Source organism: Callorhinus ursinus, unplaced genomic scaffold, assembly GCF_003265705.2.
Source record: "Callorhinus ursinus isolate GAN/ISIS: 27379988/994484 unplaced genomic scaffold, GSC_fseal_2.0 scaffold35, whole genome shotgun sequence".
NCBI lineage: Eukaryota > Metazoa > Chordata > Mammalia > Carnivora > Otariidae > Callorhinus > Callorhinus ursinus.
The window spans coordinates 2,283,822-2,308,513 of NW_027397097.1; the positions used below are offsets into that span (position 1 = coordinate 2,283,822).

Genomic DNA, 24,692 nt, shown 5'->3' on the forward strand with positions numbered 1-24,692 from the left:
GTGTGTGTGTGTGTGTGTGTGTGTGTGTGTGTGTGCGCGCGCACGCACACACACACACAGGAATATTATGCAGCCATCAAAAAGAATGAAATCTTGCCATTTGCAACGACGTGGATAGAACTGGAGGATATTATGCTGAGCTAAATAAGTCAATCAGAGAAAGACATGTATCATATGACCTCACTGATATGAGGAATTCTTAATCTCAGGAAACAAACTGAGGGTTGCTGGAGTGGTGAGGGGTGGGAGGGATGGGGTGGCTGGGTGATAGACATTGGGGAGGGTATGTGCTATGGTGAGCGCTGTGAAGTGTGCAAGACTGTTGAATCACAGATCTGTACTTCTGAAGCAAATAATACATTATGTTAAAAAAAAAGAAGATAGCAGGAGGGGAAGAATGAAGGGGGGGAAATGGGAGGGGGAGACGAACCATGAGAGATGATGGACTCTGAAAAACAAACTGAGGGTTCTAGAGGGGAGGGGGGCAGGGGGATGGGTTAGCCTGGTGATGGGTATTAAAGAGGGCACGTTCGCGTGGAGCACTGGGTGTTATGCACAAACAATGAATCATGGAACACTACATCCAAAACTAATGATGTAATGTATGGTGATTAACATAATAAAAAAAAATTTACAGAGGAAAGGCCTCCCAGAGGATGTGGTATTTAAGGAACTGAAGACTTGGAAGGCTGCATAGCCAGACCTGGAAGGTGACGTGGGAGGCCTCAATGTGGTCACAAATCCTGGAGGCAAAAGAGCACAGGGCTTTACCCGTAGACAGCAGCACTGGAGCAGAGAGTGTTAGCGGAAGAGAGCTGTGGGAGGGAGGGAAGCCACTGAAGGGCTTAAGGGGAAGTGACTTGACAACATACGCTTTTCCTCCCCACTTAAAAATATACCGCCTTAGAAAAATGCACACCATACTGAAATATTAAATTAAAAAATGAGTCTTCCCTTACATCCATCCCTTCAATCTAAATGCCAAGAGTAACCACTATGTATAGTTTGGTGTATTTCCTTCCTAACCTCTGCTATTTGAAGAATCCCTCCGGAGGCTGTGTGAGAATGGATCGGAGGGAGTAGGACCAGAGGCAGGAGCCTCTACAGACTTGTTATAAGGTGAAATTAGGTAAATTTATAAAGCACCGAACCTAGTGTGCTTGACCCAGGAAGTGCTCCATATAGAAGTCCACTTCCCTTCTGTTACAGCATATTCCTGCTAATGCTTTCTTTTTTCCTTAAGGGGAAAAAACCAAAAAACAAAAAAGACCCTGCTCACTGTAAAAAATTCAGAAACTATAAATAGTTAAAAAGAAGAAAATGTTTTTAGAATATATAACACCTTTCCATTTTTTTCAATGTATGTATATTTTTATTTACAAAAATAAGATCATACATAAATTCTCTCTAAACACATACAAACATACACTTTTTTTTATAAAGATTTTATTTATGAGAGAGAGAGAGAGAGAGAGAGAGAGCACACGAATGCAAATATGCAAGTGGGGACAGGGGCAAAGGGTGAGGGAGAGGGAAAGTGAGGGAATCTCAAGCAGACTCCATGCTAAGCGCAAGGCAGAGCTGGATCTTACGACCCTGAGATCATGACCTGAGCCAAAACCAAGATCGGATGCTTCACTGACTGAGCCACCCAGGAGCCCCAACATTTCCATGGTTTTTTTTAAAGATTTTATTTATTTATTTGAGAAAGTGTGAGAGAACAAGAGAGAGTGAGTGAGGTGAGGAGCAGAGGGAGAAGCAGGCTTCCTGCTGAGCAGGGGACCCAAGGTGGGGCTCGATCCCGGGACTCTGGGATCATGACCTGAGCCAAAGGCAGACCCTTAACTGACCGAGCCACCCAGGCGCCCCCCAAAATTTCCATGTTTTAAGTATTTGTCTACCACCTTGTTTTTAATAGCTGCACAGAGTTCTACTATAGTATACTTTATTCAACCAATTCCTACTGTAAAACATTAGATTATTTTTAATATTTCAATAACACATATCTGATTATTTCCTTTGGGTAAATTCCTAGGACATTAAGTTCTAGGTCAAAAGTGTAAGCCTTTTTTTTTTAAGATTTTTTAAGATTTATTTATTTGAAAGAGAGAGAGAACGAGGGGAGGAACAGAGGGAAAGGGAGAAGCTGACTGCTCACTGAGCAGGGAGCTAGGTGCTGAGATCATGATCTGAGCTGAAAGCAGATGCTTAACCGACTGAGCTACCCAGGTGCCCCTAAAGTGTAAGCCTTTTTAAGGGTTTTGATAAATGTTATCAAACTGAATTTTAGGAAGATTGTACCAATTTTTTTTTTTTCCTAGCAAAGGAAGAAGGATGAGAGTAACTTTTGTGCCTTCCTTTCACAAAATAGGGTGTTTATTTTTCTTTATCCTGTGTCAGTCTGGTAAGCAAAAATGAAATCACACTGCCATCTCTACTTGGATTTCTTGGATTACTAATGAGGCCGGACTTAAGAAATAAATGTTTAGTAGTTAGTTGTGTTTCTTTTTTCATGAATCACAACAGTTGACTGTATTTTCATAATGTCCTTTGACCATTTTTCTCTTAGTATGTTAATCTTTTGCTTACTGGCCTTCAGAACTGTTAATGCTTTTGAAGGCGTAATGGTAAGCATTTCAAAAAATTACTCTATCATAACTATTAAAAAGTCAAACTATAGTTTTAGTTTTTCTCTTGGTAGTTTTTCAATATCTGTAATCAGCAGTGTTGATGGTCTTCCCTGTACCAACTGGCTTGAATTTCATTACCTTCAAATAGGCATAGAACCTGGCTCAATTATTTGCTGAATGGATGGATGAATTTTAATAACTCCTATGTACACAGACACACAGTCCTCACAGGTGAGTCAAAGAACCAGAATCCATCTCCCACATAGCTGAGGTTCTCCTACAACTGATCTAACATGGGCAGGTTGAGTCTCAGGTGTCTATTCACCTTATCTAAAAGGATCTTAAGAATTACCTTTCATAGGCAATCTATCCAATATATCAATTACAATCCTAAGGAGAAATGAGAAGGATCTCTAAGCAGCTAAAATCCATGTCTAAAACTCAGATATTGAATTCACAGCAGAGTCTGTCAGGTTCACACTTGGGAGACATATCTGCTCTTAGTTTACACATAGTTGGGATAAAACTGGCATTGGTCTTTCTGTTTCCCAGAAGATGAAAAGCCAAGAGGGTACAAAAAGGCTGTTACAGATAGGCAAACCAACACAGAAGGCAGTGAGAAAAAATATCTGCTAGAGAGGTAGCATGGTATAGAGATTAAGAACATTGGCTTTAAAATCTGGGGCAATCTGAGCATCAACATGAGTAATCACAGTAATGGATCATAACCAATTGAGTAAAAAAGGATTCCATAATTCCATACTGAAAATAAGTAAGTTAATGGGATGAAAGGAAAGCTCTTCCTTACTGTAGAATAACTAATAAATGTAGAAGGAACAATGAAATTAGAACATCATCATTTTGCAATCTCATAATTATCATGGATAAAAAGAGCATCTGGCTCACATGGCTGTGTTAATGCATGTAAAGTGCTTAGAACACCATCTGACATATAATAAGTGCTCAACAAACATTGGTTATTATTTTTACTATGTCCCTGGCCCTGTGGTTGGGCTGTGGGGAAGTCAAGAGAAATGTGAATTGAGACACTTAAATTGGGAAGACAGCACATTTTATAACAAGCACAGAAAGATCTGGTTTCAAATCAAAGCTCTATCATTTACTGTCTGTGATCCTGGACAGGTTACTATACCTCTGATGCCCATTCCCTTACCAGAATAATGGAGATAATAATGCCCCTCTCGCAGGTTATAAGCATGTAAAACTCAGTAGTGCATGGCACATAGAAGGAGTCCACAAATAAGAGCTCTCTTCCCTTTGTCCATATAATCTTAGTAATAATAACATGATTCTGGGCGGAAGTAGGCACCAGATGTATACCTGACCACGAAACTCACGACTCATGCTGGCACAGCCCTGTGTTAAGAAGGCAACACTTCTTTCTATATTCTGCATAAGGTGGCTTGTTTTAAAATCCGAGTGAGAAAGGTTTGTCGATCTAAACTCAAAGGGACATAATTTGGTTAATCCTCAGCTGCTGTGTCCAATCACTATTCAATCACAACCCCTCCCATGGCAGGCTGTCCCTCTAGGCAGCTAGTGTCACTAACTGTGCTACCTGGGCCTCTCCAGGTTCGTGAGTATTGATTCCATCTGTCCAATTTGCAAGCTGCAAGACGTGTCCAAGCAACCAAGTATGCTGCCCTTGGCCCTGGAGGGCAGACAGTGGTCTGGTAGGATGGAGAGAAGACAGTGACTAGGCTCGGCCCTCAGACTGCTAACCCAATCAAAGGGAATGGGCAATTCACTATTCACTTCACAAACTTGGAGGCCAAAGAGGATAAGCAACCAAGCTAGTGACTCATTCTGTAACCTCAGAGAAGATTCCCTTCACTTTTAATACAACTCAAAGGCAGCAGCCCCACTGTGGGAGTATAGCTAGGACAGAAGGAAGTGTGGCTGCTTAGTGACCTAGAGTGGCACCAAACACCTTGCCAGATGGCTAGGAGGCTTTCTGTCCAACAGCCATTACTTACTTACAATGCATCTAATCCAGACCTCCACAGGGATCAGGCCCTTCTTGGAGAAGCCAGCCCAGATCAGGCTAGAGGGCTACACGACTATGCTTAGCTTTGGTGATCAAAGCTAGCTTTGATGACCAAAAGAACTTCCTGGACCTATGGGTTGCAGCACGGCAAAAACACAGTAGGAGGCTAGCCAGGTTAGAGAAAGCTAAGGCAAAGCTGGTAAGAACAGGCTTAGCAGTTGGCCATGCCCAGCAAGTGTCAAGAAATTCAGAGTAAAGGGCACCTGGGTGGCTCAGTTGGTTAAGCGACTGCCTTAGGCTCAGGTCATGATCCTGGAGTCCCTGGATCGAGTCCCGCATCGGGCTCCCTGCTCAGCAGGGAGTCTGCTTCTCCCTCTGACCCTCCCCCCATCTCATGTGCTTTCTCTCTCATTCTCTCTGTCTCTCAAATAAATAAATAAAATCTTTAAAAAAAAAAAAAAAAGAAATTCAGAGTAAAACAGAACCAAGGGCCAGAGACCAGGAAGCACAAATATGAGACAGAGTCAAAAGCCAGGTCAGATGTTAAAGGACTAGAGGCTAAAGAAGAACAGTAGGTCACAAACCAAGTAGGCAGCCAGAAACCAAGGAATATACAGGTATCAGAAGTCAAGGAAAGGCAAAAGCAGCAGAAACCAGGAGCAGCAATGAGACTTTGGAAATGAAGTGATTTCTATCTCCTTGATGCTTTTTCCTGAAGCAGAAACAAATCCTCAGGTTCAGAACTGTATTTGGGAGAAGGTGACTTACATGGAGAGATGGTAAGTTGGCCCGCCCATCTGGCTAACAAGGGGAGTAACAAGGTCAGGAGTAAAAAGAGAATCTGATGGCACAAAGAGAAGCAGACACTGCTATTTGAGGTGATCTATCAAAGGACAACGGCAGCCTACCCTCTGTTCTGATGCTGGCATACTGGTTGTTGTCCTTTAGTAGGTTTGGGTTTAGGTATTACTGCCTTAAATTTGGGTAGCTGGTACCACACAGGCTGTGGTGTATGGGCTAGGCCTTTATGGTTTTAACAGCTGGATTAAAGGGGGAAGAGTCTATCATTCCATGCACTTATGTTTTTCTACAACAGGAAACACTTCTACTCAGAGGATCACAGGTTCTCTCTTGGCAAAGATTTAAGAATACCAGCAATTCTCTGAGCCAGCTCAGGATTTGGTCTCTGGTGGTCTGTGGAAAGAAAACCAATGTCATTATTAGCCTCAAAGACTAGAGATAATCTCGACTCTTATTTCCCTAATTTGGAGATTCAGAGGCTGTGTACAGCCCAAGAGGATGTAAAGACAAACCAAGAGGTTTGTCTTTAAATGACCTGGCTCTAGCAGCTGTACCTGCCTTCCTGTATGCCCATCAGAACCTGTTCTGTTCTTATCTCCGCCCAAGTGAGCTAACTCACCAAAAAGACTGGGCCTTGTGAATACTGAAGGTTAAGGTTGTGAGGGTGAGCTTGGATCTTAGGCTGCGAACTGTTTTATTCTCTGCCTTGTTTATACTACCTGCTAGTACAAATATCTATTTTCTCAAGGGTATAGAGTGTGGCTAAGTAGGAGGAAGACAATAGTCTAATAAGAGCTAACATTTGTGTATATTTCCCCCATGCCACACGCTGTTTCAAACACTTCATATATACTAACACATTTAATCTTTACAACAACCCAGTGAGGCAGGTTATACATTAAGAAAACTGAGGCATTGAGGAATTAAGTAACTTGCCTAAGGTATCATTCAGCTGTAAGGAGTTGAGGTGGGATTCAAACCGGGGCAGTGTGGCTACAAAGTCCCTCTGCTATATTGCTCCTCACTTCCCTATATTGACTCCCAGGCAGCTAACAAATCGTGGGAGCACTTTGCCTCAAGTCAGGTTTTAGCAGCAAAGCTAGGATCAGAAAGCCCAACAGAGGAAGAAACAAACAACACAGATTACTATTAGGTATAAGAAGAGATCCTCAAGCTCATCTATTAGAGAAAAACAAATTAAAACAATGAGATATCACTTTAAAGTCCACAAGTTGGCAAAAGTTAGAAAGCTGAAAAATGCCACGTGTTAGAGAGGACATGGGGTTCTGGGACTGTTCACACACTGTCGGGACAGACTGGTGCAGCCATTCTAGAAGGCGATCTTGTAATAGTTTATCAAATTAAAGTACCTTACTCGATGACCCAGAACTTCTGAATGTGTATCTCCCAGAGCAATTCTTACACAGATCCCTAAAGGGCAACATGGAAGACGTTCATCCCAGCATTCTGTGACAGTGGGGAGTTGCAGGCAATCAAGTGTCCACCATTGGGGAATGAGTAAGTTAAATGTGGTAGAGACACACTATGAAATATGATACAGCAGTTAGAAGCAACTATTAATCATTAACTGAACTTGACCATTTGTTCCAAAAGTTTATTCCTTCAGGAAGTCTTTCAACTGCAGAACTAATTCCTATGATGATCTAGTAGATCTTTGGGGCTGAAGGATTAAGGACCCAGCGAAAACAATGAATTCTCTGAAGTACACCAAGGCCATCAAATGTGCCATTCCTTCTGCTGGGAGTGTGCCCCGTTGCTTCAACTGGTTAGTGTCCATCACCTTCAGGGCTCTTCAGGGACTAGGTCACCAACTCAACTGAGTCTTCTCTGACCCCCAGCCTGGGTCCATGCCTTCCTATTTGTCTACCCAGAATGCAGTACTTACCCCCATGGGTAGGTGACCCTCATAATGTTGTACCATGATTACCTGCTTACTTTTATTTGCCTTTCCTGCTACACTATGAGGCAAGGGCCATGTCTTGACTTTCATTCCCAGCTCCTTGCCCAGTGCCTGGGTCAAAGTGGTCAGCAGATGCTTTCTGAATGAGTGCATGAATAAATGAAGGATGAATAAATAAAATCATTATTTTATTTGGTGGGAAATGGAGGAGAATGGTAGATGCCACTGTCTCAGCCCTGTCCAGATATCTCCCACCTGATATCTATTTGCACTTGAGGGTGCAAACTAGGTCACAGGAGGTTTAACTGTGGAAAACCTTCACCTTCCTCTCCTGAGCACCAGACCTTTCCTGCCTTCCACCAGGCAGTTCCCAGACAAAGCTGAGGAAATGAATAGGAGGGTGGTTCCAAAGTGGCAGCTCCTGAGACTCATGGAACTCCCTTTGGAGCCACAGCCCCCATGAGGCGCATTTTAATTTGCTGATCAGGTTGTAATTCGATTAGAGGTGGGAGCACATGTAGGAAGGTTGGCTCACACTGACCTTGATGAGCTCCTGCTTTCAGGACAGTGGGGCGTCACAATACATGGGAGGACAGTTACATCGATCGATGTTAAGGCTTTCTGGTCTCCGTGGCCGGAGGGGCTTGGGGTTGCTACATTGTTTAGGAAAAAGCGAGGAAACCTGTGGTGTGGGCTGAGGCCTATGCTGGGCCAGGCGCGTGTCAAAGACGGCTGGCGAGCAGCTGGAGTTGGTGAAGCAAGAAGGGCAGTGATCCCAGCTCCAGGTCGTCCCCACACAATGTTGAGTTTCAGGAGAAGCTCCTCCAACTCCTCCTCCCCTCTACCCCCCACATCCAAAGCATAGGGTCACTGTGATGAGTGTCACGGGTCCCAAGGAGAAGACAAAGAACTGACCTATTCTCAACCCAGTGCACACCTCAATGAAGGGAGGAAGCAAAGAGGTCACAGTTCAGGAGGTTTGCTGGAAAGTCAAATGAGCTGTGGCTCATTCAGTCTACTCGCCGGTCTATGCACTGGTCAGGAAAGCAGGGTGGCCTGACCAAAGGCAGCAGCATGTGTTAAATCTAAAGGTCCTGTGGCATGGGGGCAGGAGCCGGGAGTGGAGAGGGTAGGGAGAGCAGTTTTCTTTTTAAAGCCAGCTTTCTTAGGAAATAAACTAAGATTCGGTAAGAGGCAAAGTTCCTGTGTAGAAAATGTGCCACAATTTTCTCAAAAGAGGATAATATTTTGTTTACTTCCCTCAAAAGGTAAAGATCAGTAATCACAATATAGCAGCCACAGTGCGTTAAGCACTTTACATTCACTGTTCCAGATCCATATAACCACTCGCAATGAGGTATTAGTCTCATTTTATAAATGAATAAATTACAATGTATCATGGATCACTACATCAAAAACTAATGATGTATTGTACGGTGACTAACATAACATAATAAAATAAATTAAAAAGAATAAAGCTCCAGTAATCAAAAAACCATAGTATGGTGTGAGAAAACATAAATATATCAAAATGAAAGAATAAAGATTCAAAATATGAAAAAAATGAATAAATTGAGGCTCAGCTGCCCAAGTATACACATTAATTAAGCACAGGAACTAAGATTCAAACCCAGGTCTGCGTGGCCATAATTACTGAGCCTCTACTATGTACCAGGGATAGTGACATTTTCAGATGGTAAAGTAAAGCAGGTCATAGCAGCTAGCTGGGATAAGAGGGAGTCTCCTTCAGATGGACAAGGGTCAAAATCAATGGTGGGGCCAGACAACGTGAGATCATTTGGGGCAAGGCCCAAAGAAGACATCGCACATTAAGGAGAGGGCCATGGAACCAAGATCACCCATCATAGAGTTTCCCAGGCAATCTCAACTTCACATCCTCAGCTTAGTTCTAAATCTAATTCCCTATCTTCCATGTCTTTCGATCTGTGCTCTAGAATACGTGGTTGCTGAACCTATGGGCCAAAGTGGTCAAACCCTGGTTGTTAGGGATTTCACCACAGTATGGGCCTGGACTAGGTTCTCTCTAGGCAAATGATCTATAAGAGCGTGCTGGGGCTGCTATATCTCCTAGACTTAATAACAACAAGAAAACAAAAAATATTAGTAACACCAGCAGATACCTATTAAGTACTTAGCTACACACTAGGCATTGCACTGAACAGTTTTATGTGCATTTCAATCTTCACAACCACCCTATGCTGACGTAGGGGCTATTATTATTGCATTTTGCAAACAAGGAAACAGAGCTAGTACCAGGTAGAGGTTTTAAACCTAGGCAGTCTCCTTCCAGAGCCCTTGTTCCTCGCCACTGCGTCACATACAACTAAACTATGTGCTCCCCCAAACAGGGACTGTGCCCCGACCATCTGTTCCTCACACAGAAGGCCCAGTACAGACCAGCAAATATCTGTTGAATCAATCCATTTCTGGGGCCTTAACACTGCACTTGCTGATGCAAACACTGAGTTTTTTGTCAGCCCCTAGGCTTTATTTGCTCCTATTGCGAAGTTAGGTCTTCCTCACCCTGGATTTTAGAGTTGGCTTTTGGTTTTAATTGCAGACTTAAACACTCGTCCCTATCAATGTTTATCACCACAGATTTAACCACTGTTCTAGCCCACTGAGTTCTTTTTTCAATATCCCCAATTCTTTCACCCAACATACTACCTCCCTCTTTAAGCCTCATTTAATCTGCCAATTGGGTTGGCATTTATCCATATAATGACTGAATAGGACAGGGCCCTGTGGCTCACCACTAGAGTTTGCTCTCCAGTCTCCAATCATATATACACAACATATGAAACAGGTCATTCACCATCTGACTGAACTATTCTCCACATCATACTTTATTCATGTGGGTATCATGAGAGACAAATACCTTGCTGAAACCCAGACACACCTACTATATTACTGTATACTCCTGATCCACTAGCCTGCAACCCTATTTAAATAAGCAGCTCACCTCTTTCTGCCATCTTGGAGCCTATGGAGGCCTCCTGGGAACAGGACTCCTAAAATGACAAATACGTCTGGAAGGCTGTGGTCCAAGGCCATTTTTGCTGGCTATAAGTGAGGTCTCCTGAACCAGAGGGAGCACAAAGCTCTTCTAAAAATTTATGCTCAAGATGAAGCATCTAGGTAAGAGATGTGCTCAGGTGTACAAAGCAAAGAACAACACAGTGACTCCTGGTGAGAAACTGAACAAAACCAGAGTAATCTAGGGAAAAGTAACTCGTGTTCATGGAACCAGTGGCATGGTTCATGCCAAATTCTGAAGCAACCTTCCTGCCACAGAATCCATGTGATGCTGTACCCCTCAAGGATTTAAACTTACTGAAAAGTAAATAAATAAAGGTGTAAATAAAGGTGTAGATTTGTTCTCTTATAAAAATAAATATATAGGGCGCCTGGGTGGCTCAGTCGTTAAAGCGTCTGCCTTCGGCTCAGGTCATGGTCCCAGGGTCCTGGGACCGACCTCCACATAGGGCTCCCTGCTCAGCGGGAAGGCTGCTTCTCCCTCTCCCACTCCCCCCTGCTTGTGTTCCCTCTCTCACTGTGTCTCCCTCTGTCAAATAAAATAAATAAAATCTTTAAAAACAAATAAATAAATATATAATAAATAAGCAAGCAAGCAAGCAGCCCATGGCACAATGTGGGTCTGCTGTCTTTAAAAAGAGGTGTGGGAGTAAACCATGTCACAGTCCCTAGCAGTGGAATGTCCTTCCGCAAGCAGCTGAACTGCATGAGCACTGGATGCTCCCTTGATCCCAACTGAAGCTCTCCATGAAAGCACCGAACACAGAACCCAAAATGGGATATAGTGTTGGAGAAGGGGGACTACCCTGAGATTGTTATGTTAGGCAAATGAGTTGGCACTGCTTTCCAGGGAGCACTGTCTTGGGTTGCCTGAGGTCAAGGCATGCATCTGCCAAACTAGAATCGGTGCATGCTGGAATTGGAATATCATTACTACGAAACAGGATTATCTTGAGCAACGATTCCAAATGGGATTAGAAATGACTGTTACTCAGACATAATCAGCCACAGCAGCAGTGGGAGAAACATCAAGCCCGGCACACTTTTCTGGGGGCATGATGCTGGCATTCTGGGCACCTGGCCAGCACCCTCATCCACCCTTCCTTGCTGGGAAATACTGGGCACTGTCCAGCATTGGGCAGGTGGCCACCTGGGACAAGAGCCAGTCCCACATCAAAGTGCCCTGCTCTGGGGTCTCATGTTCCAGGCCCAGTTTCTTAGATGAAAAGGAATGGAAAAAGAATCTCCAAAGCCCTTCTGCTTCTGAGCCACCTAAAGGTGTTGGTGAGAGACAAGTTAATACCCCACATTCAAAGACAGGCTCACCTGCAGACTGTTAACTAATTTCCTCCTGGAGTGACCCACATTCAGCAGTAATAATAATAATTAAGCACCACCACCACTACTACTATGCTACTAACTAAAATAGCCAACCCTTATCAAGTGCTTACTATATGGCAGGCATTGTTCTAAACAACACAATATTTACATATTGTAACCTCAAAACAGCCTTTCGGGGAAGATCTGCTTATTATCCCCATTTTATGGTTGAAGAAACAATCACAGGTAAGTGAAAGAACCTGCCAAGGTACATAAGTGGTAAGAGGAAGAACAGGAGTTGACCCCATGTAATGTGGCTCTAGAGCTACAGATACACCAACACCAGACTACCACGGAGTGAGAGGATCCTGGCCAATGTTGGATAGGGCCTTTCCTTCCATTCTCTGGTCTCTAGACTCCGCCAGCTCCTCCAACCGGATCTGGCACATTCTTACTTTCTCACCTTTGCGAACTTATGTTCACACCGGTCCTCTTGTACTAATGATATTCCAGAAATGCTGTCCCTCTACTCTCCACCCCTACCGATCAAAATCCTGTCCATCCTTCAAGGCCCACCTCGTGTGAAAGGCCTCTTTTCAGAATTTCGCCTCTACAAGGCATGATCTCTGCCTGGCACTAGAGGTGATTTTCTCTGGGACACTGACCACAATCTGTCTCATTCTATAGATTGTTTAAAAAAAGGGGGGGGGGCACTTGTTTATCCCTTTACTGACTGTCAGCTTTTTTTTTTTAATTTCTAAGTAATCTCTGTATCCAACGTGGGGCTCGACCTTACAACCTCAAGAACAAGAGTTATATGCTCTACCGACTGAGCCAGCCAGGTACCCCCTGATAGTCAGCTTTTTTTTTTTTTTTTAAGATTTTATTTATTTGACAGAGAGAGATAGTGAGAGCAGGAACACAAGCGGGGGAGTGGGAGAGGGAGAAGCAAGCTTCCTGCCAAGCAGGGAGTCCAATGTGGGACTCGATCCCAGGATCCTGGGATCATGACCTGAGCTGAACGCAGACGCTTAACGACTGAGCCACCCAGGCACCCGACAGTCAGCTTTTTGAGACAAGGAGAGTGATTTGTCTGTTTTTAGACTTCTCATAAACATCCCGCATATCTTGACACCAGTGGGTCATCAAGAAACCCTGACTGAGCTGACTTGACTTTGGTCCTGGCACCCCTTAGTCCATCCCAAGGCCTTGCTCCCCACCCCTTCCCTCCACAGGCAGTATATCCAGTGGAAAGAATGAGAATTTATGGTTCAAAGACAACTGGCTTCAAATCCTGGCTCCCTCTTTCACTTATTAGACAACCATGGGCATCTCTGAGCTTCATTTTCCCTATCTGTAAAATAGGGATAACGATCCTTCCCTATTAGGATTGTAGTGAGGATTAGAGCCAACATAGGAAGTGCCTGACATGGGCGTGGCATACGGAAGGCACCCAATCACAGCCATACCCATGATCACCACTACAGTCAGAAGACTGGCCAGCACAAAGCCCAGCCTCCTTGGGCCAAAGGAAGCACCCCTCTGCAATAAGCAGCCAGGCCAAGAACAAGCTGGGGACCCTAGGAAGAGGCTATAGGCCTTTATGGCAGGATAGATCTCTATGTGGTCAGGCCCCCTAACGACCTGCACTGAAGCACGGGTGCAGGGGCCCTCCACTTGCTCTGCCTCCGGCCAGCCAGTAAGGGAGGAGAGCCTCCCAGGGAAGCTGCCCCTGATCCAGCTGCAAGAGCAGCATCATTGTAGGAACACCTATGCAGCTGCTGGCCCCACAAAGAAAGGCCTGCACAGCCTCTTCTGCAGGACAGGAATCTGCTTGGGACTGCTGGTTTATTAAAGACAGGGTTTAATGCCCAACCACCCACCTCCTTAGTAAGGTGGAGGGAAAATAAGCAAATGCTAAAAATAAATGACTGCTATGAGAGGAAATTAAATGGTCTTCAGCCAAGGATGGCGGCATTTTAAAATTAACAAAGTCCAGGTACCACATCCAGGAAGGCCTTGGCAAATGCGTGTTAGCCACTCATTAGATCAGCTCCTCAGGGACCCCAGCCAAGCAGGGAAGGCAGTGCCGGGAAGCAGTCCTTCCGATGCTGATGAAATGCACTCCCGGAGAAAAGGCAGAGGAGGGAGGGAGATTCTTGTGGGGAATTTCAAACAGTTTTGCTGGAGCTCTGCCTCATGGCCTCACCTTCTCTGAAGCAGGGGCTTTCAAAGCAACCAGCAAGCCCAAGTGGACTCAAATCTGAATCTCCCCCCACCACCCCACTCTTTCAGGATCTCTGGTTCCTGAAGCACCACATCTGCCACACTATTTAGGCGGTCTCCCTGTATGGCAGTGCAGGGACAAGGAGTCAGAGGATGATGTGGGATGGGAGGCAAGCTCTCAGTCCTGTACCCTGCACTTGTTCCTTACTATTAAGAATTGTAGGATATGCTGTAAATGTATATAAGCTCACTGTGTATCACTTGTAAGTGAATTTATCATTATTCATCAGTAATTATACTTCATGACATCACAAATCATGAGAATTCATAAACCTTTATTCTCTACTAACAATTAGAGTATACAGTACTCTAATGTGAAACACCATCAACAATAAGAAGTCTAAACATTCCAGGTGACCAAGAACTATATGAATTCATTTTAACACTACAAACGTGAATTCTTAGTATGCCAAGGGGTTACAAATAATAATGAAAATTAGACAGGGATGATGTCTTTTTAAAAACTTTAAAAAGTTTTTTTTAAGTCAATTTACTGAAGTATCATTTACTCATAGTAAAATGCATCCTTTTAAGATGTACAATTTGATGAGTTTTCATTGTTTATCACCACCACAATCAGGATTTAGAATATTTCCATCACCCCAAAGTTCCCTTGGGTCCCTCCTCCTACCCCTAAATCCTAGCAGCCACTGACCTGATTTCTGTCCCTACAGTACTGCCTTTTCCAGGCTGTCATATGTTTTTGGAGTTATAGCATAGGTAGTTTTTTGTGTCTGGCTTTAGCTTAGCATAAGGCTTTTAAGATTCGTCTCTGTTGGGGAACCTAGGTGGCTCAGTCAGTTAAGCGTCCAACTCTTGATTTCGGCTCAGGTCATGATCTCAGGGTTGTGAGATCAAGCCCTGTGTTGGGCTCTGCACTGAGTGTGGAGCCTGCTTAAGAGTCTATCTCTCCCTCTCCCCCTCCCCAAGTCACGTGCATGTACTCTCTAAAAAAAAAAAAAGATTCATCCTTGTTGCTGTATGTGTGAACAGTTTTTTTTTTTTTTTTAAGATTTTACTTATTTGACAGAGAAAGAGAGCACAAACGGGGGAGCAGCAGTCAGAGGGAGAGGGAGAAGCAGGCTCCCCTGGGAGCAGGGAGCCTGATGGGGGGCTCAATCCCAGGACCCTGAGCCAAAAGCAGTCGCTTAACCAAGTGAGCTACCCAGGCGCCCCTGAATAGTTTTATTTTTTTTAATTGCTGGGTAGTGGTCCACTGTATGGATGTACCATAATTTGTCCATTCACCAGCTGATGGACATTTGGGTAATTTCCAGTTTTTGGCAATTATGAACAAAGCTACTATGTCTACAAAGCTACAGGTCTTTTTGAAGATGTGTGTTGTTATGTCTCATGGATAAAGTTGGTACAGGAGCTGGTATTGCTGGGTTGCATGGTAAATATATGTTTCACCTTTATGAGAAACTGCCTAAGTGTCTTCCAAAGTGGTCACAGCATAATAATGCATTCCTATCAGCAATGATGGCAATTGTTCTGCATCCCTGTCAGCACTTGGTATTGTCAGCTTTTCTAAATTTTAGCCATTCTAAATGACTAATGCGGAGTATCTTTTCATGTGCTTATTTGCCATCCATCTCTTCTCTGGTTAATGTCTGCTAAAATCTTTTGCCCATTTTTTAAAAATTGGGTTGTCTTTTTATTCTTGATTTATAAGAGTTCTTTATATCTTCTGGATAATATTCCTTTATCAGATGTGTGTTTTGACAGTTTCTTTTTTTGAAAAATTAAAAATTATAAGGATCTAAATCATACCATTTTTCTGCCAAACCACTATCCCCTGCATATACATGCTGATAAAGGAAACAGGATAGACTTAAACCTTCAGTTTACAAATACCTTAGTGCCACTGGATGGAGAGTCAAGCAGTAGCTGATACCTGCTAAAACTCATGAGCTATTTTTACCTCCACTGTAAGCACCCAACCAACACTAGACTTTAAGGAAAGCTACATCTGGAGAAATGGCCGTCTTACAAACAGCTTTTGGCCCCCCAGGCTCTGCACCTCCCAAAAGCCCTGTTCTGGTCCACCAGGCTCCTGGAATGGTCAACAGTCGTCACACTCCATTGCTGGCCATTGTCCACTGGGAAAGGTAGGAGGCTCCCAATCCATCCTTCAGTGAAAGAGCAAACAGTGGGGCCTGTGGCTGCTTGGACATCAAAGTTGAGCAAACAGGCCTGGCAGGCCCTGCCTCTCCGCCTACACATCCTGCAAATGCCATGTGAAGGAGCTTCCCTGAGGGGGTCATGACTTTCAGCTTGTCATAGCACACATCAAAGTTTGCACCACACACGAACTGGGTACATGGGTTCGAATCAAGTCGCCTAAGAGCGGATACTCAGCCATTGTGTCCAGTTTTAATCCTGTGTTTTCCCAAGTAATTAAGCCTTCTTGCTTATGAACTTGTGACTAAGTAAAGCATCACTGAGAGGTTGTAACATCAAAGTGCCTTCCACCGTCTGTCCATGTTTGGTAAAATTGGATTTCTTTCTCTTCTTAAAGAAAAACTAATTGAATTTAGCTGCAGGCTGGGTATATTTGCACGAGCTGGTGAAGGCTCTGCTAAGTCACAGTGATCATCCTGGGACCCTGTGGCTTAGCCTTTAGCTGGGCTGGGTCAAAGTGCAACACAGAATGAGGCACCCAGACTCAAGCTAAACAAGTGCCTATAGCATGAGGCTTATGGAGGCCTCACTATGGAAAAAGGGTCAGCCCCCAGCAACTGCTCCTCAAGTCACTACTTCACCCAAGCTGTTACTAGGTAGGGCTGGCCAAAGGAGCATCCTAGTAGAATGTTGGTAAATCTTTGGCAGAACGGCTACTGAAGACAATGGCCACCATGTTACTCGAGTCCTTGATGTCAGCAGTCCAAGGAAGCTTCTTAAGGCAAAGGCTGTGATGCTTATTATCTGAATCCGTCACAGCTCAGCACATCAGCACCAAACATAGTATAGTTTTAAAAAATGTTTGCTGGATACATAAAATGATAATAGAAAGGGGTGTCAGAACAAAGTTCTTCTTTCCTGAAGAACCAAACTCTCTGTATCCCTTTTTTTTTGCCTTGCTCATCAGGAAACTTCATCTAAAGTAATACTTAATTCCACTAATTACCTGACTTACAGTGAGTATAGCATGGTCCCATTTATGTGAAATCACACACATACACTGCTCAATTTCTAGATAGAGGGAATTCAGTTGACTGCTACTTTCTTCTCTATATTATTTTTACAAAAACAATAAGCCTATTTTCAGAAAAGAAAATCTCTGGTTCAATCCTGATACAATTATCTTTCCTTTTACCAATATGATTTCTGATCCTGATCCAGTTTTAACTCTCCTGTGTACATTTATATTTTTATTTTAATTTGAGTCACTGCAAACCCTTTTTGGAAATAAAAGGAGAGAATAAATTATAAGTTAAGTTCTCATACATACTTTTAAAATTTTGTTCTATAGGACTGTATTTTTTATTAAAAATTAAATAAAATAGTACTATCTTTACTACTCAAAATTAAGTTAAAAAATACATATACAAATAACAGTTCACAAGATGTTAGTCTCCTTAATGATAGAGATTATTGTGCTATATCCCTAAAGACATAGTCATGACAGGCACTCACTAAAGGCAGTTGAGGGTGAAATGACTGGATCCTCTCAGGACCTCTCCTTTGAGCTTGTGGGCTGACAACATCTAATGGAGGTGAAGGTTCTCTGCTTCAGCCTTGAAGCAAGGGGTGCTGTCCCTCTATCCTCCCTTCATCCAAGTCTAATTGAAATGGTGGCATTTCAGTCCTGGCCAATATGATTCCAGAAGGGCTTGGTAACTGATGAAATAAGGATCAGTATACTTCTAATAAGGAGAAACTTATTGGCAGACTGTGCTGGTATGAACATGATCATCTTTTAAGACCACACCCATAGCACCTTACTAATGAGGCCTACTCACCCTGATCAAGGTACTTCAGGCATTCCTTTTTACCAGGTTCTATTTTCCTTTCTCCATAGCACTTCTTACCTTCTAATATAGTATATATCTTATTTATATAAATATATAAATATATTTATCATTTACTACCCAGGGACCACCGCTAGTATAGAAGTAAGCTCTATGAAGGTAGGGATATTTGTCTGTCAGGAACAGTGCCTGGCAGACAGTAGGTGCCAAAAAAAAATTATGATATGAATAAATTAACCTAAAAGGTATGCCACTTTCAATAAAAATCTGTCCCTAGACACTGGAAGGAAGAGAAGGACACAAAATGGATGTTTAAAACACCAATAATTAGTTCCAAGAACCAAAACAAGTAAATACAAGCCAACACTCTCACTTTGCTCAACAAGCATCACTGATTTGCTAATGGCACTGGATAAAGACAGGGCAATCAGTTAAGGCAAGAAGTCATTAGAATTAGAGAAAAGTGTCCCCAAAGCACATCTACCATCTAGCTGCACACTGATTGACAATACTCTTAAGTATAGTGTTATTTCCTCGTCTGTCTCAATGCTGGAAATACTACATCTAGAAGGGCCACACACCCCCTTCCCTTTTCTCCACCACCTGCTTGCTATCTCTTGTGGATGGAGAGAGCTGCCAGCTGGGAAAGAAGACCGGTGGGTGGGGTGGAGGTGGTGGTGGGTGGAGTATCAGTGGTAGAATAAACACGTTTGTGTGTAGACACAGCTAATGTGGGTAACAGAGAATAACAATTGGTCATTTGTAACAGGTAGCATATACACTATCTCACTGGGCTCTCGCAAAAATATAGCGGGAATCTACTCTGCTGCCAGATTCAGTCCCCTCATACCCTCTGCTCTGATAATATCCTGTCCACATGGCTCTGACATCAGTGGTTACATTAGACCACTTACCTGCCTTTCTTTTCTACATTGGACCTTGAGCTCCCAAGGTCTCTGATTCTCCAATGATTAGCACAAAGTCTGGCTCAGAGTAGATATTTACCACATGCTTGTGAAAATAACTGATTTCAGATGAAGAAACAGGGTACCCCCAGAATTCTGAAATTCAACTAAGGGTCAGAACCAGAACTGGATTCCAGGCCTCTCAACTGCAAAGCCTATTTACACCAAGTTTTCTTTTAAGTGCTTGGAGCTTAAGAGGCAAATAAGGAAATGGAGTGCTGAGAACAGGCTCAGGACAGAGGAACAGAGGAGAGAGACCTATCTCAAGTACAGCTAAGTCTCTCAGCCCGTCTGATGCAGTGCCACCTCTATATTAGAAAATCCCTGTTTTGTCGGTTTCCACCACATTTATGATCCTTCCAAAGGAGGCCAGTAGTGGCAGACAAAAGCCTTAATGATCAGCTTGAAGAAAAAATTAAAACTGGTACTTCAAACTATCAATTTCCATGGCTGCTACTAAAGTGCCCAGTCTGCTTTCTATGAAAGCATTTCTTTTTGCTCTTAATCAATTCTTTTGCATAACTACAGTGTAACTACAGCTAGAGACTGGGATGAAGAAGTAGCATCCAGGATCTGGCACACGGAGGCAGCAGTGAGGTAAAGTAAAACACAAATTTTGCAAGCCAGACCAAATTCTAACTCCTGTGTGACCTTAGACAAATCATCTTTTCCATCTGGGCTTCAGTTCTCTCAACTGCAAAATGAGAATTTTGGCAAATTGTGGCAATTGTGAGCATTGGAAATAACTCTCTACCCATAGGGGACTATTTCAACCTTTACAAAATAGCTTCCCTCTGAGGGAATGGCGAAGTGGGCAGGAAAAGAGCAGGGCCTCCAATGATAGGGGAGCAGTGCCACCCCCCTACCCCCCAGTTTCCATCAGAATCTTCATAGAAATAGCCCAGTGGAGCCCTCGCTGAGGACGGTGACTAGCTTCTTCCACATGGACAGACAGTGGATAACAAAAACATGAAGGGAACTCACATGTGTACCTTCAACCACTTAACACAGGCTTGCAAACATTTCATGGCTTCAATAATGCAAATGACTCGCCTAAGGTCACAAAGCAAATGAAAGATGGAGCCAGGATCCAAGGCTATCTCTTCCCTTTCCCCATCTTCTATACTTTCATTATACCAGGTATAGACCTGACCTTCAGCTCAGTCCATCACCCTGCCTCTGGGGAAGACAACAAGGAGACAAGCAGGTTGGGAGAGGGTTCTGGAATGTGGTCTGCAAGGCTCAGGCTAAGGGAGCCCTGTGTAGAAGATCTCTCACCTGTCATTTCGGCTGATGGCTGCCACCATGAGTGCTGTCCAGCCAAGCCTGTGCCTTGCATTAACATCTGCACCTTCCGACAAGAGCCTAGAAAGAAACAGAGGAATATTTTCAGTATATGGCTTATTGCGGAAGTAGGAGTGGAAGAAATGAGACAGTCAACAAACAGGGAGGCTAGGTGAATCTGGAAATAGTCAAAGGCCTTTGAGAACTAAGTACCCACCCCAGCTCCTCTGGCCACTCTCCCCTCACCCTAGGCCTCTCCTATCTCTCTCATTCTTCCCTTGAATGAGTCTGACCCCTGCTGTTACCTTCTGAGGAAAGAATGTGTCTTCCCTACTTTAATACCCTGACACTCCCATTCCCTTAGTCCAGAATGCTCTTTCCCTGATTCTTTGCCTACTCTAATCCTACTAGCATGCTATGGGGTACAATCCTGGCTTGAGAACTCCCTCCTGAGAAGGCTTCCTTGGCTCATCCAGTCCAGAGATCTCTTCTCTGTCCTTAGAATTCCCCTATGTTTCATGGAGGAGCACTGAATGCCCAATGACACTGCCTATCTAGGTAGTTCCCAGTTTACCAAAGGATCACATCCTCAAGTTTCTCTGTATGGTGGCTGTTTGGAAACTGAAAATCTTGAACCCAAGGAAAGATGGGAAGAATGTTAGAAATGCTAGATTAGGTTTCTAGGAAAGTCCACATGAGCCTATTTGACTCTCTATGCCAGTGCCTAGCACACAGTAGGAGTTCAATAGTTGCTGGAGTGCCTAGCACACAGTAGGAGTTCAACAGTCTTGGATCCTGGCTCCAGGGTTTTAAATATATCATTAAAATCCTGAATTCTGGGTCCTGGGAACAAGGGGCCCTACAATGTGGGGCTGGACAGAGAGAAAGGGAGTAAAAAGAACCAACTCTTACTGAGCACCTACTGTAAGCAGGAACTGCCTTCACAACTTGACACATATGCTCTCATTTACTCTTCACACAAGTTTAAGGAACTGATGTTAACCTCTTTTCATGGATGAGGTGACAGGCCCAGTGAGGTGAAATGACTCGCTGAAGGTCACAAAGCCAGCTAAGGGCGATCAGTGACTGAAGTTCAGGTTGATAATGGCTCTATAGCCAGAATTCCTGTCACCTCACAGCCCTTCCTCCAGACCGAACCTAGCTCCATGGAATGTGGAAGACAAGAGACTTAACTGACTTTAGCAAATCACTGTATGTCCTTGGTCCTGTGCTAGATTCTGGGGTGGGGGGTGAGAAGACATGGGGTCTGCCCTAGGGAGCAAATGATTTAGTTGTGGAGGGGGGGAACTAAGGATAGTAGGAAATCAAAGCCTGGAGTATGTGGTTTCCCACCAGAAGTGCTGCAGGAGGCCAGGAGAGCGTGAGACCAAAAGTCAAGAACGATTCGCCAACAAGGCAGGATCTGCCTATGAGGAATGGGTGGAGGGTGTTTGGGGGAACTGGGAGGCTGCTGACTCTTTAGCGGGTTCCAAATGAAAGGCACCAGCAGAGAGTCTGGAGGCGGGGTTGTGCCACAATGTGCAGTAACTGCTTGTCTGGATCAAGTCAAATAAAAGCTCTGTGCGGCTGAAGTAAGCAGGGGCACAAGGCTTGGGAGGAGGAGCCACAGCATGTCGCACTCATCTGGCCTGCGCTGACACAGGGAGGAGATAGGCACTGTCGGAGCCCAGGGCCAGCAAGCACACAAGCATGCATTGGAGGAGCTCTGTGAATGGGGGAGCGCAGGCTGCAGATGCACACCCAGGGAACCTAACCCAGACTCAGCGACTGGGAAGTCCTCCCTGAGGAGGTGATGCCAGAGAGTTGCCAGATAAATGGGGTTGAGGGAGGGGAAGGAGTATGTCAGGCAGAGGTAAAGCCTCTCATCCAGAGAAGGCAGCATGACTGGGCCCAAAATGTGAGGGAGGATTGTCAAGAGAGGAGGCTGGGAAACCTTCATCTCCCACCTCTAATTTGGAGGATTTCTTCTGGTGAAACTCCTGGGCCTCTTTACCACACACAGTTAAACTTCTTTTTGGAGAAACAATTTTCCATGGCCAAGAATATTAAGAGCCCTATGAGACAAAAATCTCTTTTTGCACAAAAACTCCTTCCTAATTTACAAAACCTGCCCTGGTTTAGCAGGTGCTGTGCAAAGCGCATGGGTCTGAAAGTTTAGAGCCTGGAGTTCTGATCCTGTGATTCTGATCAGATAGCCTCATTTCTCTGGTCCTCAGTCCAGAAGGCTAGAAAATCAGGACCAGCTGAAGCAAAACAAAGAGGTTTCTGAAGGAAAAGACATGAAGTGTGCCTTGAAGAACAGGAACAATTTAGAGGCAAGGGAGGAAGTGCACACCAGTCAAAAGGAAAGGAACAAGACAGAAGCAGGGAAGCAATGGGAAGGTAGATTCATCCAGGTGACAGTTCACAGCAAAGAAACAAGCAGCTGCCAAGGTATGCAGGGTCTACAACAGGACCTCTAAAGCCAAGCTACCAAGGCGGTGGGCATAAACCTTTTTGAGCCATAGGCTTCAAGCTGATGACTCTCTCCAGAAAAGTGCATAGGAACACACATACTCAAAAAAGAAATTTTTCTTTCCTTACATACAATGTCCAGGAGTTCATAGCTCTTATGAAATCAGTAACAGATTTTAGGTTAAAAACCCAATCTAAAGGGTTGACAAATGTCTGGCATGCAGGGTACTGTCCTACACTCTTGCATCTAAGTCAGAAATCGTGAATCTCTCCTGGCAGCTCTCTCCTGTGGAGCCTTTGAAAAAGCCTCAGAATCCTCCTCAACACTCGTTCCAATAGGCCACCATTAATCAACTAAAGCTGGCAACAGAGAAGAAACCTCTTTGGCATTCCTTAGGCTCTCACCACAGGCAGAGGGGTTGTCACCGAAGGTTTCCGGGCAAAGGAAATTACAAAATTAACCTGAGAGCTTAAGCAAGTTGAGTCTGAAAGGGGAGAGAGTAGAAAGTGGGAACAAGAAGACAGTTTGGGGGCTGCTATAATATGAAACCAAAGGAGATGAGTCAGGGCAGGGAAATGAGAAAGCAGGACACAGCCAGGAAAAACTCAGTGCAGTCAGAATCCCTCCTGTCTCCAGTGGGTCAGTGACCCATGTTTCCCTGCCTGGGTCCTGAGAATTCTGGAAGCAGGTCTGCTCTGGAGGCAGGGCCGAAGAAAGAGGATGGAGATGCCTCCTCCTCATGTCCCTTGAGGGCCAAGTGTAGCGTAATGAAAAGGATGAATAAAGGACTTTGGAATAAATTAGACCTGGATTCAAATTCTAGTCCAGCTAGATAATCCTGGGCAAATCAATTCTCTTGAGTCTCAGTTTTCTCACCTATCAAATAAGGACACTAACCTCTACTTTGCTGGGATCCCAGCCCAGTACCTGGCGTATAACAGGTGTTCAATTCAGGGTGACTCTGGCCTGCCACCTTACCCTACTTCCACCCCTTTGATGGACCAATGTGTTCTAGTCTGAAGCTGGCAGTAGCAGGTTGGCCAATACCCAGGGATTCTAAGACAGGGTCACACAGGATGACCTGGATAGTTCATCCAGCCTGGCTCCAGGCACTCCTCTATTCATCTATTCAACAAACATGTGATGTGTACACACCTACTTTGTGCCCAGCTGCATGCCGGCTCCTGAGGAGGATACAAGACAGAGGTTCTTGCTTTCCAGAACTGAGCCAAGCAGGGTTTTCTCTTTATATACATACACACATATGTATTTCTGTTTATTACTTCTTTTCACAAATAACTGCATTTTAAGATAAACTCATACTGCTAAGTATACAATAATTCCATTTTTAGGAATTGCTATATAATTCTCCATGGTACATCCACCACATTTTTCCCTCTCTGCTCTCCCAGAGATTACCCACTCAGGCAGCCTCCATGTCCCAGCCACCAAAAGCGATGCTCAAAGAACATCGTCTTGCATGTGCCCTTTTGGATGGGTGTGAGTATTTCTCTGGGGCATGTACATGCAGTGGGATCCCTGGGTTTTGGGTTTCCGTTACTTGGTTCGATGCCACTGTGCCAGGGTCCTCTCCAGGAAAGCTGCTCCATCTACCCTCCTGCCAGCAGGACAGGGGCGCTCCTGGCCAACACTCGGCAGTTGCCAGCTTCCTATTGACTGCAAGCCCGATAGGTCTAAAGGGGTCTCATGTTATTGTCTTAGCTTGCGTCTCTGATTAGCAACAATTTTGAGCTACTCATTACATTCCATACAATGCAGGATTTTCTTTTTTTTTTAAAGATTTTATTTATTTATTTGACAGAGAGAGAGATAGCGAGAGCAGGAACACAAGCAGGGGGAGTGGGAGAGGGAGAAGCAGGCTTCCTGCCGAGCAGGAAGCCTGATGTGGGACTCGATCCCAGGACCCTGGGATCATGACCTGAGCTGAAGGCAGACGCTTAACGACTGAG

The 24,692-nt window shown here is 44.2% G+C and overlaps 1 protein-coding gene across 4 annotated transcripts in view; it reads right to left on the reverse strand.

Annotated features, from left to right (window-relative positions):
• Nucleotides 1–24,692, reverse strand: part of CLPB (ClpB family mitochondrial disaggregase) — a 173,870-nt gene that overhangs the window by 124,284 nt on the left and 24,894 nt on the right. For all 4 annotated transcript variants that reach the window (XM_073879641.1, XM_025894277.2, XM_025894279.2 and 1 more), the window contains exon 3: nt 20,241–20,327. In XM_073879641.1, the coding sequence (XP_073735742.1) occupies nt 20,241–20,327 (87 nt within the window). The remainder of the gene's footprint in view (nt 1–20,240; nt 20,328–24,692) is intronic.